Source organism: Candidozyma duobushaemuli (assembly GCF_002926085.2).
Source record: "Candidozyma duobushaemuli strain B09383 chromosome Unknown B_B09383, whole genome shotgun sequence".
Taxonomy (NCBI): domain Eukaryota; kingdom Fungi; phylum Ascomycota; class Pichiomycetes; order Serinales; family Metschnikowiaceae; genus Candidozyma; species Candidozyma duobushaemuli.
Window position 1 is genome coordinate 2,400,837 of NW_020289895.1, and position 16,540 is coordinate 2,417,376.

At 48.8% G+C, this 16,540-nt stretch overlaps 6 protein-coding genes across 6 annotated transcripts; 5 read left to right on the forward strand and 1 right to left on the reverse strand. All coding sequences in view use genetic code 12, as the record gives it.

Annotated features, from left to right (window-relative positions):
- Window positions 1–21: 21 nt before the first annotated feature.
- On the forward strand, window positions 22–1,320 carry CXQ87_002502 (uncharacterized protein; the record flags this gene model as incomplete). The annotated part of the gene is made up of 1 exon (XM_025481009.1): window positions 22–1,320. The coding sequence occupies one exon, from the start codon at window positions 22–24 to the stop codon at window positions 1,318–1,320; it is 1,299 nt and encodes a 432-aa protein (XP_025335309.1).
- Window positions 1,321–1,575: 255 nt separating this feature from the next.
- On the reverse strand, window positions 1,576–3,315 carry GAP6 (Gap6p; the record flags this gene model as incomplete). Its single annotated transcript, XM_025481010.1, has 1 exon — window positions 1,576–3,315. The coding sequence occupies one exon, from the start codon at window positions 3,313–3,315 to the stop codon at window positions 1,576–1,578; it is 1,740 nt and encodes a 579-aa protein (XP_025335310.1).
- Window positions 3,316–5,909: 2,594 nt separating this feature from the next.
- Window positions 5,910–7,540, forward strand: CXQ87_002504 (uncharacterized protein; the record flags this gene model as incomplete). Its single annotated transcript, XM_025481011.1, has 2 exons — window positions 5,910–6,191; window positions 6,215–7,540. 2 exons carry the CDS (start codon window positions 5,910–5,912, stop codon window positions 7,538–7,540), a joined length of 1,608 nt encoding a protein of 535 aa, XP_025335311.1.
- A 2,057-nt stretch (window positions 7,541–9,597) lies between these two features.
- CXQ87_002505 (uncharacterized protein) lies at window positions 9,598–9,966 on the forward strand (the record flags this gene model as incomplete). Its single annotated transcript, XM_025481012.1, has 1 exon — window positions 9,598–9,966. One exon carries the CDS (start codon window positions 9,598–9,600, stop codon window positions 9,964–9,966), a length of 369 nt encoding a protein of 122 aa, XP_025335312.1.
- An 86-nt stretch (window positions 9,967–10,052) lies between these two features.
- On the forward strand, window positions 10,053–10,697 carry CXQ87_002506 (C2H2-type zinc finger protein; the record flags this gene model as incomplete). Its single annotated transcript, XM_025481013.1, has 1 exon — window positions 10,053–10,697. The coding sequence occupies one exon, from the start codon at window positions 10,053–10,055 to the stop codon at window positions 10,695–10,697; it is 645 nt and encodes a 214-aa protein (XP_025335313.1).
- A 3,142-nt stretch (window positions 10,698–13,839) lies between these two features.
- CTN3 (carnitine O-acetyltransferase) lies at window positions 13,840–16,452 on the forward strand (the record flags this gene model as incomplete). The annotated part of the gene is made up of 1 exon (XM_025481014.1): window positions 13,840–16,452. One exon carries the CDS (start codon window positions 13,840–13,842, stop codon window positions 16,450–16,452), a length of 2,613 nt encoding a protein of 870 aa, XP_025335314.1.
- Between the last annotated feature and the right edge of the window lie 88 nt (window positions 16,453–16,540).

The window sequence follows — 16,540 nt, forward strand, 5'->3', positions numbered from 1 at the left end:
ATATCAATTGAAAAACCCACAATGAACGCCCTTGGAGAGGTCTCGCTGGACGTCCGCGTGCTCCTCATATCTGTGTTTCTCAGAAGAGGCAGTTTTGGTCTCACCAACCAGGTGCTTACGCTTTTTCTCAAGGCTGTTGGCGTCTCAAAGGCTCATATTGGCCTTTTCATGACACTCACGCTTCTAGGAGACACGGGAATCTCGTACCTTCTAACGTGGTACTCAGACCAGCTTGGAAGACGGCTTGTGATGGTCGCTGGAGCGATTTTGATGCTTGCTTCCGGGCTAGTATTTGCATGGTTTCTGAACTTTTGGGTTCTTTTGGTAGCAGCAATTTTGGGTGTCATTCTGACATCTGGCGATGAAACAGGACCTTTCAAAACGGTAGAGGAGGTTTGTATTTCCCATCTTACGCCGCCTAAACACAGAGCGTCCATCTTCGCTTTATACGGATTTTTGGGCCGTCTAGGTGCTGCTTCAGGCGCTCTTTTGTGTGGATTTCTCGTTGACTACTGGAACTACGCCCTCGAATGGGACTTGGAAAAATGCTACAGAGCTATTTTTATTGGCTACTCCGCTGTGGCCCTTGCCAAGCTAGTTTTGGCGGTTTGTCTCAGTAAAAACTGTGAACTTCATGAGTACCTAGGTGACGACACAGGCGCCGAAGTGACGGATCTGGAGACTGAGCAGCTTCTTGAAAATGGCGCTGAAAACGCCACCGGCAGCGGCTTCAGCCCTCAAACAAAACGCATACTTCCTCGGCTTCTTGTGGTGTTCATGCTCGATTCCTTGGGATACGGTTTCATGCCTCCAGCGTGGATTGTCTTCTACTTCAAGAAAACCTTTCATCCAGCGGCCCTGGCTTTGGGAACCTTGTTTTTCTTCACCAACATGATTGACTCCTTGTCGTCTATAGCACTGGCGGTAACGTTCCATTGGCTAGGTCCCGTTAAAGCAATTTTAGCGGCCCAACTCCCCTCGGCGGTGTTTTTCTTCAGCATCACGTTTTGCAAAACATACCTTTTGGCAGCCGTTTTCTACTTTTTGTTCTGTGCCACAGGAACAATGGACGTTGTGCCCCGGCAGGTGCTTTTGACAGCTATTATTCCTAAAGCAGACCTTCTCAGGGTGATGGGAACGGTGAATATTGCCAAAACGTTTGCCAATTGTATTGGGCCATTCTTCACAGGCCATTTGGCAGAGCACGGGTTGCTTAGTCTTGGTTTTGTTATAAATGGTGTTTGTCTTGTGGTAGCTGATACTATCTTAGGTATAAGCTTTGCCCATCTTGATGGCGATGTCTTAGCGAAGCATACATAAGGGGGCCAGTTTAAAAATATTTCTATATCAAAACTTAGAGGATATCAAAACTTAGAGGATGTCGATAGTCATTAAATGGGCTTGTGGTGAAGATTGATGTCTAAAGAGGTGGGATAGTGGACCGTACAGATCCACAATTGATTGAAAATCTGCCCGAGCCAGTTAATACTACATTTCTAATAATCAAACCTACAATCCGTTTCGAATGCAATTTTTGTCTATAAGATGCACCTAATCGTTAGTCGTGAGTCATGCTTAGAATAAGAAGTGGTACACCCGCTTGTACCAGGGCTTGGCCCGAAGAGCAGCCTTCTCCTCCTGGAGCTCCTGCTGCAATTTGTCAAAGTCGCTTTCACAGCGGCCTGTGTCAATGTCCATTGTGTCCAAAGGAACCACAAACATCCAGCGTTTCTTCCAGAAACCGTTATAGAGCTTGTGGCCAAGGTAGAAACAAAGGACAATGACGGCACCAAGATAGTTCTTGAAGAACGCCGTGGCATCTGGGGATTCGCCCAATGGGAAAAGAGAAACCCAGAACTGGAGACACAAAACCACCGTAAGACAGATGGTAGCGTATACTGAACCCCACACGCCGGTTTTAGAAAGGTAAGGCAATTCCGTGAGTGGTCTGCCTTGACGCTTCATGGCAGCTCTGAATCTGACGTGACCCAAGGTACACGAAGCCCAGGTGAACAACGTAGAAAGCGCAGAAAGAGCCACCAACCAGGCGAAAACCTCACCCTGCTTTGGAGAAGCAGCCACAAAGGCCATCAAACCGACAATGGCCGAGGTCAAGAAACCCACGAGCGGTCTGCCGTTTCTGTCGACATATGTGAAGATCTTAGGAGCAAGGCCCTGTTCAGCCAAGGAAAGGATGGTTCTGGAGAAACCGTAAACGGCCGAGTTACCGATGGAAAGAAGGGCAATAATCACCACCACGTTGAAAATGGAAGGAAGGGCGGTGATGCCTCCGTTCTGGATGGCAATGACGAAGGGAGAAGCAAAAGCGCTGTCGCCAGAAACCAATCTGTCCTCAGTGTAAGGCACCAAGAACGCCATAAGCGTCAAGGTGAACATGTAGAAAATGAGGATTCTGTAAAAGACCATTTTGATGGCGGAGGGCAAAGCGATTCTGGGGTTTGTGGACGATTCAGCAGCGGTAAGAGCCACCAACTCGGTACCTGCCAAGGAGTAAGTAGCAGTGACAAGCACAGAAATCACACCTTTGAAGCCGTGGGCAAAAGCACCTGGATTGTGCCAGTACTTGACGCCAATGTAGCCGGTATCGCCGCCACCACAGATCAAGACAATGGCCAAAATGTCGAAACCCACCACACCAAGCAATTTGAGGATGGAGGAGACCAATTCAGTATAAGCGAAACCGGCGGTTCCAAAGAGGTTAAGGCCCAAAATGAGAACGTAGAAAATGGCCACCCAAACGACGGTGTTGATATCGGAATCCCAGAACTGAATAGCCAAAGATGCGGCAACCAACTCAAGCGGTAAAACCACCACCCAGAACATGGCGTAGTTCCAGCCAGCAGCAAAACCAAAAGAGGGGTCGACGAAACGAGTGGCGTAGACGGCAAAAGCGCCCGAAACGGGGAAAGTCGACGAAAGTTCAGCCAATGCTTGCATCACACAGTAAAGGAAAGAAGACACAATGGCCCAACCTATAAGAATACCAGCAGGGCCACCGGCAGCCAAAGCCTGGCCGGAAACAACCAAAAGACCCGATCCGACGCATCCACCAAGAGCAATAAAAGCCTGGGACACGGGGTTGATGGAGGATTTCAATTTGGTGTTGGCGGTTTTCTTGACGGCTTTTTCAAGAGATTCCATGGACTGGCTGTCTGAAGAATCCTCATTTTCAGCTCTTCTGAAAGAATCTTTGAAGTTTTGCCAGTGCAGCACTCTTTGCAGAGAAGCCGACGTGTTGGTGCCGAAATCCTGGGAATCATACGACAAGTTGTCGTTGCTGGATTCCTTCGACATGGGTGCAAAAAGGGAATTTAGCTATGGATTGGAAGAATTGGAAGTGGGGGAATTATTTCCACAAGCTGGCAGCTGAAAAGCAGTGATTGAGTTTTTTGTATTTTTTTTAGTTAGGTCCAATTTTGCTGGATCTGGGTGTCTTATAAATCAGAGGTTTGCAGAAAAGTCCGATGCGTTAGTCAGAGGCTGGCGCAGAAAAAAGGAAAGACTGCGTCAAAAGCAAGAAAAAAGGTGCCCTGCTTTCATAACGCCGTGGCTACGGCGCGGAACCGGCCTGGGCTGGGTGAAGGGTTTTCGGGGTTGCGGAGACTCGGAAAAACACTTTTTCCGGTAGAAGCCAATCAATTTGGGCTCCCTCGACGGCCGCATGCGATTTACTCTTCATTTATCTCAAAAACCTAGCGGGAATCGCAGAATCGCTCGCCATCGCGTGACGCTGGAGCGATTTAGCCGCCGGCATTTGCCCCAGAAAAAAGCCGGTAACGGTTTTTTCGAGACTACATGCAGGACAAACCGCGATGGAAATTGCCCTACCACCTCTCCACATTTCGGGCCCTTCCGAGCGGGTGGGACTGGTGAAGAGAAAAAGTCAATTATTGGGCCCTTTGCTAGTGGCAGGCCGTGGTGTACGGGTTTTGTTCGTTTCATTCGGCGTTTTGGCTGCAAAAAAATAAAAGATGGAGAAGCTGAGGGTCGGTGGATGCAGCGGAACCGGACCGTGTGTGTGGGGCTTCCGCGGGGCTTCTTGTGAATTGAGTATCTTGAAAATCTACAAAATCAAGATCAAGTTCAAAAATCAAGAAATGGAAAAAATCGCCATGCAAGGGTCGGACCAGAAAAAATCCCGAACCCCATTGTAGTGGGGACCGGAAAAATTTTGATGGCTTGGCCTTCCACAATGCCTGGGCTTTTCTTTAAAAGGCCGTATTGAAAAGTGCAAAAGCCGACTTCTCAGATCGTAGGACAAATCTGGGGTAATCCTCTTCCATGCTATTCCCTGATTGGCTACTCTCCCTCTTATCAGAAACGGAATTGAAAAAGCGAATTTGACTATGTCTTGGCATTGAATCCTCCAGGCATCTTAGAGTTTTTCAAAACCTCGGCTCGTGTGGGGTCAGGGTCCCGATTCTGATAAGGTATCTACACTTTGGGAAAGCACAAATGAGGAAATGCAACTTTCAAAATAAATCTAGCATGTCCGGAATGTGGAGCGATCAGTGCACGGCTGAATATAGTCTTAGAGATAAGCCTTCACGATCAGGCCATTATTCAGCGAAAAGCCATGGAGACATACATTCAGATTTTGTTGATTTATGCTTTTGGCTTTGATCTGGACGCCCTGGGCATTGTTGATGCCACGCCGATCCTCGGGTGTATGTCCGGTGGTACCCATTGTGTAAGGCTCCCTAGGGGATGTATCGAATAAGGATAGCCAAGAAGAGGATGGAAGAGGGAGTGAGCTAATAAATTTTTAATTGATGGTTTTCGTTTTTGTGGCAGCATTCCCGCTGCACACGCATCGATGTGTGGTTAATCTGGATCTACAGGGTTCTGCTTTATCGACAGCGAGGTAATGCTGGTTTCGGGATGCCGATCCAGAAATAGCGTTTAGAGTCGGCTTAGGGACACGGTAGGCATAGACAGGGTTTTTGTTGACTTCGGAGGTGTCGAAAGGAGTCAGGCAGGGTGGAGGTTCCTTGGGTTGAATTGAGATTCTTGGAACCACTTGATAATATTTCGAACAGTGACGTTTTTCAGGGTTATCAAAATTTGAATGAATCAAAATAGCCTAGAGGGTCGCTAAGCAACGGGGACCCTTGGTTCATAACCAACGTTAATTACACTTGACAGGCCCAGGTCACAATAACGAGACTTTTGAGATAGGCTTCACAATGGAGAGAATAAAGCGAAGGTTCTGAAAAAACTTCCAATAGCGATTGGCATGCTTTGACTTGATTAGCTTTCCATTTGTAATTGAGGTTTTCGCTTGGGATGGTCAATTCCGATGGTTCAGTGCTGTACTGGTGAACTGAGGCAGCCTTTGATGCCATTTTTCGAAGAAACCCAAAAACCACCAAAATCACACAAATTCCCAAATCCATTGTTCCCTGATCCAAACGAAAAGCCTATCTCGCTTTATCTAGCCTTATCTATAACTTTAGCGAGACCCTGCGATGAGCCCCATACGCCGCATTAACCGAGCCTCATGATTGATAGATAACGATAACGAATTTGGGAGTTTTCCTTGGTTCAGAAATCCAGAATATCAAAACTTTGAAATCAAAGAATTCCCATGTTTACCCCGATTCGGCACCAGCGCTTAACTCAAAACGTCATAGCCGAACGGTCGGCGCTTACGGCCTGGTCTGGGACCGATCTGGCTGCCAAAACGCCTGGCAATTGCAAGTGTTTCCCGATATCCAAAATCCAGCCAATCAGGGGCAGCATTGAGTTTTTTTTTTTTTTTTTTTATCCGTCGTCAAACGTGTTTTTGGCACCCCACGGCTGCATACGTCATGCACCCTGACACCAGCGAGGATTGCTCCACACATCACCGAAATCAACCTACTCATACTACAACCACTTTTTTTACAATGAGCGACTTTCGTTTGAAAACAACAGTAGATCCCAAAGTCCTCCACCAGGTGTTCCTAGTGTGCGGCTCCGAATGGGGCCAGCCCGATCCAGAAGGTTTTGCCACGTTTCAGGCGAAACAACTTGTGGATGCCATTTTGAAGGGCAGAGCTGCTAAGGCGTTTTACTTAGAATCCAAGGACGGCGAGATTGCCTCTGTGTGTGTGGTCACGCAACACAAGGCTTTTTACAAAGACGGCGCCGCCGGAGGAATCGGTGTTCCAGATCCAGCGTCTTTTGGTGTCAGTCCAGCTACAGCGCTCAGATTGAGTTTTGTGTTTACGTTGGCGAAGTTCAGGGCCTCAAATTGATGGAGAAGCTCGTCCGGAAGGCAATTGCCGTCACCGAGGAGGAGGTGTTGAAGAAGGAGCTCGAGAAGCTGTCGGACAAAAAGGGGTCCTTCAGGAGCATGGTCACGGATCTGGAGGGCCGTGTGGACGAGCAGTTGGCCACGTACTACCTCGGCAAGAAGTACGTCTGGTACCTCTACTCGGCGATCAAGACGGCGTACTCGAAGTTCGGCTTTAAGGCGTACCCTGTTGACGGCTACATTGTGCCCCTGGCTGTTTTGGATAGTGAGGCTGCCGAGGCCGTCAAGAAGCTCCTCGGAGGCAAGGGCACAGACGCGTCGGTCCCAGGCAAAAAATTGACCCTTTTGGACGGCTCGAAGCAGCAGGACGTGCACTTGATCTCGCTGATTTTGCAGCTGAAGGAATTAGAGCTCTTGACCGACCTCAACAAGACCCTTTTCCACCTGGAGTTGGCTGGCGGGCGCAGGTCGCTGTCGTCGCTCACGAACGTGCAAACGGCGCTTTCTCTGACCCGGTTGGGCTCTCAAAACGAGCTTTCTGCTGTAGCAGAGAAGTTTGGCGGTGCTCAGATCGACCCAACCTCGCCCAAGCAGTCTGGCGTGAAAAAGAAGTCGTCCGTGCAAAATTTGGCCATGCCCAAGTTCTTTTTGCAGCCCGAGGAGGCCAACTTGCGGAAACAGCACGCCTCTGATGTGCCTAGAACGAAGAAGCAGGGCGGAGAAGAGTACTACGGCCACATCAAGGGCGCCATTCTCACCAACGAGTTGCAGCAGAAGAGCTACTATGTGTTGTGGTCGCAGATCATGGACGGCAAGCTCTTTATTGTTGGTCTGGGCGAATTAAAGGTGGACCCCTTCGGCGTGCTCTCCGACCCTACACGTGTGGAGGACCAATTTGGACGTAGAAGATCGTCCTTCACCGGCCTCAACGACTTGGGCGGCTTCAACTTCCTGGACTTGGAGCTTTTGGTCAGCACGGCCGTGCTTGTGGGTAAGAAACGTAGCCCTGAGCTCGAACGGATCTACGTCACATCCCAGGGCTTGCCAGACACCGTTCCCGCCGAGGTGTTGTACGATTTCTTCATCAACTACTTGCCCCGGACGGTGCCTAATGTTGTGAAGAAGGAGGACGACGGAGCCAAGGAGTCCAACACCGTGGAGTATGTGGAGGATTTTGCCGGCGACCAGCACCTTTTGCCCATGGCCAAGCGGTTTGGTATCGAGTCCCCTGAATTTGAGCTTGACTGGATTGCCAGCGGCAGTCTCATCACCTGGGGATGATCCACAAGCACATCCATTACGGAAAGGGCCAGGCCAAGGGGTATTTTAAAAAGCAATACACGCAAGCGGTGTAGCTGCCTCTACCAGTCATGACTCGTTGTCTGGTGGGGACCAGCTGCCAGAGGCTTAGATCCCACAAATGATCAAGAAGAATATGTAGCAAGAGTTAACCCAGATACAGTCATTCCCCATGAGACTGGAGACTGTCTACAACTTCAGAAGGGATGGATACCAGGTTGATGGAAAAGTCTAAAAGGAGTTAATACTGCTTATACCCACGCTTTAACCGGCATCTTTGTCAGGGGTTTCAGAACTCCACAATGAAAGCGGCCCCTCTTGCTCAAGGACGTTCTGCAGCGCCTCTTATCATCAGCCCCAGTCTAGCGAGAAATCTAAGCCGGGAGAATCAAAAGAAAGCACAAAAAGTGGGTTGGAGTTTTGGGTGATTTTTAGAAATCTAGAGTGAGGTAAGATGCTTCCAAAATTTACGAAACGCAGAACGGATTGCCCGAAAATATGCCACTACAATTGAGACTAGAATCGCTCAATTGGGCTAGCCCAAAAGAGCAACAGAATCAGGGCGAGGTTCAGCGGTTAAACTATGACGGCTCGAATCTGGACATTCCCCAGATCTTCTAAAAACGCTCGTTACAAGGTGGAGAGAGAACGACGAGGACAAACAATAAAAAAAATAACATGAGCTGTTGAAAACGAATGGGTGAAAATTGGCGGCACAATTGGCGGCCTTGCGTTAAATATTTGCTCGCTGTGAATTTGGAAAATTGTTGAAAGCGGCAAAGGCATTAACGCTTTGAAGAAGCAAAAACTCGAGAAGAGAATTCTGAAAAGTGCCTTTTGGTTTTTCCGGACCTTTTCCATTGAAAACCACCAATTTTCCAATCATGACGTAAACGGTTAACGGCGCTGTTTCTTGGCCCCTGCCCCAGCCTTGTGAATTATCGTTACAGCCTCACTAAGCTGGACTAAATCAGCACAGCCTTTTCCACAGCCATCATTTCGAAAGTTTTGGCGTGTGCACCTTGGTGGATTCACACAACGGGAGAATGCCCCGAGGATTATCGGATAAACGGTCGTGTTTCGTGTATCTGCGCCTCATTCCACTCTACATATAACCAGCAGCTGGGTTTTGCCCGTTCAGCTTGTGCTTTCCATGATAGAGTTGTTAATTTGGAAAATTGCAAAAAAAAGAAAATGTCGCCGAATTTTTCTCACACTTTAAACAAGGCTGACTCTGGTGAGGCTGGTGAGCCCAGAATTAGAGATCCGGTGGGAGGGGGATCTGAGAACCGGGGCTGCTGTCAGCCGTGTAGAGGGGTACATGGGGGCTGTGGGCCTGCTATTACGTCGCCACGGGCGTCGCTTCCCGCATAATTCGACAGCAGTGCTGCAGGGGAGTCACGGACGGCAGATAAGTCAGGGGAACATTGCTGCGCGGGACCATCTTGCAGTTACGTCGAAGCAAGCGTGGGAATTTCCCATAGTGGAAGGATGACGATTCCCAGACTACAAATTTCATGGGGTTTAGGCGTGGGGTTCGAGGTGGGGTATCCCAGACAAGGGGGGCTTTGCCGCCGTTGGTTGACGTGCCTCGTGCCTGGAGTGCGCACTGCATACAAAGCCCAATAAACAAAGGCCCTGCTTCTGTCATCTGCCGCCGACATTGGGCTTATGGGATTGTGCGTGGGTGGGTGATAGGGTGGGTGGCAGGTGGCACCGACTGTGTGCAGTGCTCAGCTGTGTGGTCAGCACAGCCTTGACTAAGCCCCATCCTTGCCCCTGGCTTTTAGCCGTCGCGGGCCTGCTGCAAATGCCGAAAGACAATACTTCGATATGCACACCTGCAGTGCGTACTGCAGGAGCGGCGCAGGACATGCAGCAGCTCGCGCACCGCTCTCTTATTTTGACGTGCAGCCTCCCCCAACACCAAATAAGGTGTCGCTTACGCCGTCTCCACTATATAAATCCACCATTCCCGCCGCTTTTCATTGTGTACAACTTTTTGATCATTTACAAGGTAGCCTCTCAGTAACTACCACATGTCCTACCCTGTCTATTATCAGCAAGATTACGCCTCCAGGCCGTTCCAACAAATGGGTCCCTCCGTCGTTGACAACTCCCAATTCCAACAAAGCCCAGGCTACTATAATCAACAGGTGCCCCAGCAAGTACCCCAGCAGATGCCCCAGAGAATGTCTCAGTTGGTGGACTACTACCAGATTCAAAATAACCAAAACAATCAACAACAACAACAACAAAACAGACAGCTGCTGCGGCCCATGGCGTTGCCTCAGATTCACACTAGCAATACCCCCCAGCCTTCACAACAACTAGACACTCCTTCGTCCAATGACCCCAAGCTTTCGCCCCAGCATTTCTGTTGCAAGTGCCCTCGGTGCCTCAAATGAACCTTCTGGGCATGGCCCAGCCCGTGGCCCAGCCATATCAACAAAACTACCAGCAGCCACAAAACGCCATTCTCGTGCAACCCGTCATGACCTCAAGGTACCTGCCTTTGGCCAATGCCCCTCAGGGAGCCCCAGCATCTTCCCCCGGCCACGGATACCCGCTTAGTCCGAGTCTGATGAGCGGCGAGGCCCACAGAAGAGATAGCGACGAGCTGCTCAAGGTTCCCGGAACAGGAATCAACTACAACTCGCTTGTCAGCTACACGGTGTCGCCAGCCAGCCGGCGCCGCAGACGCCTGGACTACAAGATGGTGGGCACAGATTCCGGATTGGCCAAGCATACGTGCCAGACTTGTGGCAAGACCTTCCCCAAGCCATACAACCTCAAGCTGCACATGAAGACCCATTCCACCGAGAGACCTTACAAGTGCCTGATGTGCCCCAAGCTGTTTGCCCGTTCCCACGACCGCAAGCGCCACGAGCATCTCCACCAAGGCGTCAAGAACTTCAAGTGTGAGGGTTTCCTTAAGGACGGCACTACGAAATGGGGGTGTGGAAAAACGTTTGCACGTCTGGATGCCTTGGCTCGCCATTTCCGGACTGAAACAGGCTGGCTCTGTATCAAGCCGTTGATGGACGAGGCCAAGGATGTGGAACTGGGCCGTTTACAAGCCGAACACCCGCTGTACTTTCAGCATTCGATTGCGCTCCCGCCGCTTCGCCAGCAGTGAGGAAAAAGCGCTTGTGATGATTGACGAACTGACGACGAAAAAAGAACTTGTAGGAACTCACTATTAGCGTGACTGATTTGCCTGGAGTTCTCCCCTTTTTACCCTCGAGCAAATAGTGCCATATACGCTGGTTGCTTCAGGTGTTTTAGACGAGTAGCGGGTGTGAAAGGTTGGTTTTTGGTGGGCTGGGGAAAACGATAAGCCATAATTTTGCGATGAGTTGTGTGCAGGGACAAAGGCATAGGACCACAAGACGGCTTTCTCGACGATCGACGCCTCTCTTCGAGAAAAGCAAAGCATCCATGCTTCTTTCGATCGTCAGCTTATTTTCATTAGGTCCCTCCGAAGCTTGTTTGTCCCCCCCCCCCCCATGACGCTGCCCTGGACAATGTGCGACTTTGTTGACGTAACAAGCGAGACCTTCATCTTATTGACGCATCGCCGATCGCATTATCCGCGCGGCATTGTCCAGAGCAAAGTCCATTCTCATTGGTTCCTGGCGCGCATGCAGGCGCACCGCATGTGCACCGCAGGTGGACGCCTCCCTGCCCCTTTGTGCGGCATTCCTGGCCGACACATGAATGCCCATTGACAATTGCCGTTGTCTTTTCCGCAATGTCTCGACCCACTGGATACGAGGCTCAGAGCCCATGGAAAAATGCAAAGCGAAAAATATATCTTTCACTGCCGATCGCACCTCCTTTGCCGAAGATCGAGCCCTCTGCAAGCCCCGTACTTGACAGAAGCTGCTGCTCAGCCCCCTTGCACACTTGCAGGACTGACGCTTCCCCAAGGAAACCCGTACCTCCCACACAGCAGCTACAGCAGCTACAGCAGCACGCCCGTGCACCACACATATCTTCCGGCCAGCCAGGAGCAGGTTCTCCAAGGCTGTCTGGATCCAGATCCCTGCCGGAGGGTCTCTCAATACATAACCGGATGCATCATGCTGATGATTTTCAAAAACTGCGTTGATAGTAGAATCTACAAAATGAGGGTTGACTTAGGGCGATTCTAGAATCTACGGGTTGCCGAATCCAGCAGTGATCTTCGGCTCCCATGGATTCCACAAAAGCCATCGTCTAAAAGTGGTGACTTTTTCTCCGATTCTCGATGCACAGTAATGGGACATCTCCGATTGGGCCTTTGACTCTGAAAATTCAGCCCGATCGAGGCTCAAAAGTCCTCGTATCCTGGCCCCTATCCAGCTTCAAGAGCCGGTTTATTAAAAGAATGGTGTTCCAGAAGCCATTCTGCGGAGGTGGCCGCAAAAGCCAATTTTCACAATCCTAGGGGGCATGAAAAGCTTAAACAATGGCATCTTGCTGAACAGGCTTATGTGAAGTTTATTAGGGGGCGTTGCAACAATAGTTTGTCTACTCTTACAATTTTAAGAGAGAAGATGCATTGAAACGAGATACGAGATTGTGCTGGTTTCAGAGTGTTGGTTGGGGACAAAGAAAACCAAAATGCAAAGTGACAGATACGAAAGCAGGGGTGTTTTTGTGGATACGGAGGAGCCATTTGTTGTCATTGAAGGACCATGCATTTCGTGAATTTTCGAAATATTTCTGATTTTTTACGGCTTGGTTGGCTTAGGCAACAGGGAGATGCAGAAAGCTCGACGTATGTGACCCGCCGCCTCGTATTTAGTGTAATTGTCCCGAGGCACGGGCCGGTGGTTAATGGGGATTTCGGGGAACTAATTTTGAGAAATATTAAAAAATTAGAAATCATTCTGAATAAAGTGAATGCAGCCCGTTGCTGATTTACCTCTCAACAATTTGAGAGAGTTTGCCTAATGCATATATCCACTTCTGATAAAGGCATAAGCAGATCTTTGCAGCTGCATTTCTGAATTAGCCGCCGTCGCTACCCAAACCATAATCTTGCACTGCATTCCGAAACTGCTGTTTCCTGACCCGGCAGAAACCAGGCATGACTAGTAGATCTCTGTGGGATTTTACGGTGAGGAAAATCACCCCTGAAGGTTAATTGGAGGTCCCGGATGGTGGATGTTTCGGCAAGCCGAACTTCCGGTTCAATTGAATAATCGTTTGAACACAGTTGGAAAATGATGTACAACGAATCAAATTCCTTATTTTAATGGAAAATGGCACTGGTTTTCGGCAACCGGACAGAATCAAGATCGATGTTCATTAAGAAGCCACATCCATGGGAGTTCAAATAAATAGCACTTGGTGCATCAGGAATCAAAGTGCACTTTCCCGTTCCCTGGAATACCATCATATACATCGAAAACGAGCAATTCCATTTCAGATTTGAAACTCACTGAATTCCATCAATTGAAGCACTCCCCCAACACTCCAATTCACCTTGTACCGTTGATGACTTCCAAGAAACCACCCCTCTTTGTGCCCTCTTGTCAAGACCATGCAGCGTTTGCGACAGACACCGACACAATTTGACAAACAAAAAGCACAAATTCTAAATCGAAAGTTGAGAATAATATAGCAACCAAAAGAAATGCTACACTAAATGCTGATCTAGATTGTCGATATTGATGGAGGTGTAACCATAGGGTTACCTGGTACAGTGTAGCTGAGTATTAGGTGAGAGGAATACAAATAAACTACATACTTTTAAAAATACGAATACAGTTACTGAATCATTGAGTATAGAGTGGCCATGCATTCTATCTAAGTTTCCTGTTTTATAGAGTTTGATCCATGAATGTGTAGAGCTATTAAGTGCATTACTACTATGCAGCTAAAATGAAAAGTAACAAGTGAAGCCTTTGCATTGTAGGGTTCACTGAGAAACCTCCTAGAACAATATCATTTTCTTATCTCCCAATATCCAAAAAATTCATCATTTCCACCAATCCTCCATCTTTCACAAAATGCAATCTGACTAAACCCGGACTTTCATTGGCCGCACTCCGAGGACCCTGCCAGCCCTCGGCCCGAGGAAGTCACGATATCGAACCGAGCAAAAACCAATATCAATTCTCATAAAACTTGGATCGACATCTCCAAATCCAGTGAAATTCTTCACCCCATAAGAACATATCTCGGTGGAACGGCCGGCGATAGGTCCCACGGACTGCACACAGACGCCCCACCTGCCCCACAGATTCTGGGGTACTTAAGCATCATCGATTCCTCTTTTTCTTCCACTAATGAAGTACTCCCTTTTCGAATACGAGGAGGAGCTTCCTCGCCTTCCCGTGCCGCTGTTGGCGCAATCCACTCACCTGATATTGGCGGCGTTGAAGCCCCTTCTTCCTGCCGAGGAATACTCGGAAATCTTGAACGAAGCATCGCAAGTGATCACCAACAAAACGGTGCTGTTGATCCAAAGACACTTGGAGGAAGCTGCCAAGAACCCAAACGTCACGTGTTACTTGAACGCCGTCAATGGCGAGAGCTACCCGGGAATCTACGGTGACTTGAACGGCGATATTCTCCCAAGAAACCCGTTTTTAGTATTAGAAGAGGATCCGTACGCCCAGACCATCAATCCACCTAACCAGGCACAACGTACGGCTTCATTGGTGAACTCCACGCTAAAGTTCATTGTGAGTTTGAGAAATGGCACCTTGAAGCCCGATGTGACCCCTAAACTGGGCACTCCACTTACGATGAAGTGTTATATGAACTTGTTCGGCACGACCAGAGTGCCTGATGAGCTGCAAGAATACCACCACATTACGATTGCCAAGTATAAGCACTTCAACGATTCCCGCCACGTGCTTTTCATCTGCAACAACCAGTACTATACCCTAGAGGTGCTTACTCCTTGTGAAGATGTCAACAAGAACCCAAAGCATCAGATCTGGTTCAATGATGCCGAATTGGCTCCGATCGTTCAGGAGATCATCAACCAGTCCTCGCTGGTGGACCAGATCACCGCTGTGAATAACGGAATTGGCGCTATCACGACTCAGACATACGGCTACTGGAAACAGGCCAGAGTGGAGTTGAAGAAGATCGATCCTAATTACCTTGAAGCGGTTGATAATGCTCTTTTTGTGGTTGTGTTGGATACCACCAGTGCTCCAAAGACCGACCAGGAAAAGACCCAGGTCATCTCTCACGGAACATCTCGTTTGTTGGAGGGCACCAATATTCAGATCGGTTCGTGTACTTCTAGATGGTACGATAAACTTCAGATGGTGGTGACTTCCAATGCAGTCGCAGGCGTTGTTTGGGAGTCCTCGCTGATGGACAGTACGGCCATTTTGCGTTTCATCAGTGACATTTACACCGATTCGATTTTGAAGCTCGCAAGAAACATCAATGGTGCTGAAAATACCCTCTTTGACGAATCCGTGCAATTCGTGTCTGGTAAGGTGAGCGATCATAAGCCTAACGCTATGGAGCTTCGTTTCACAATGACTCCAGAGCTCCAACACTTGATCCACCTTTCTGAGACTCGTCTTGCTGATCTTTTGAACCAGCACGAGTACAAGAGTCTCACAATGAAGCTCGATAGTCATCTTTTGACGAAATCAGGCTTGCTGGCGGATTCATTCTTGCAAATCGGTTTCCAAGTTGCTCACTATGCTTTGTATGGTAGAGTTGCCAATACTTTGGAACCTATCACCACGAGAAAATTCCGTGATGCTAGAACAGACTTGGTGGCTGTGCAAAACGAGCCCATCAACAACCTCGCTAAATTATTTATTACCTCTGCTGACAACGAGAAGAAGTGGCTGTCGTTTAAGGCTTGTGCCATTGACCACACAAAGCATTATCGTGATGCTATGCTTGGACAAGGTTTCGAAAGACACATTGGCGCTTTGCTTCAAGTTTTGAAGAAGCCTAGTGCAGTGGAAAGTTTGAACAGTCTCAACAAGGATGTGGAAGGTTTGGAGCCCATTCCACCAGTGGAAGTGATGGCGGATGAGTACATCCCTTTCTTGTCCAATGAGTCTATTGAAAGACTCACAGGTGCAGAGCTCTTGATCAGTAATTGTGGTAACCCTGCTTTGCATCTCTTCGGCATTTCGCCAGCTATTGACCAAGGCTTTGGAATTGGTTATATCATCCACAAGGATAAGGTTGTGGTGACTGTGTCATCGAAGTTCCGCCAGACGGAGCGCTTTTTGAGCACCTTCCGCTCGGTGATGAAGGAGGTGAAGAACATTCTTCGTGGAGAGGCCGATATTTTAGAAGAAATGGCCGACTCTGAAACAAGAAGGTACGAGCTCAAGCGCCTTCGTATTGAGAAGGAGTTGAAGAACGTCAACAAGGACTTGTACCTGACTAGGCACCCTATCGATCTCAGGTTGGACTCGACAGCTCTGTTCAAGCGTCCAGAAAGCCCGTTGAGGGAGGTTCCTCCTGTGATCCAGGAGTCAAGCAGCAATTCTGACGATAACAAGGACGACGAGTTCAACTACCTTGGTGGTTACGGCTACTTCGATGTTGGTGAGGTCGATATCAGACGGGACGAGCTTGTACGTGATGAGTCTTTCTTGAGTACTAACACCTCGAGTATGACCTCCAGAACAGGGTCGCGTGTTCACTCCAGTGGCGATTTGTACCAGATGGGAAAGCAAAAAGGCCTCCAGTTGCCATCTCAAGGCATGCAATTGCCTCAACAGCCTGATCTCAAGCAAAAGATCTCGTTGAATGACCAAATCCGCGATCGTTTGCAGCCAGACATTCTGTCACCCAGCCTCGACGAGGTAATGAACCAGAGCGAATGGCCGCAGCAGCAGCAGCAGCAGCCGCAGAGCAGAAAGAAGAACCAGATCGGCCGCGAGGTGCCGATGCTGAAGTTCTAATATTTATTGAATATAGTATTCTAGTAAGTATTGATTTTCCTGTACACAGCGCCCTATATCCGAGACCTCCATCTGAGTAAGCTAAAGC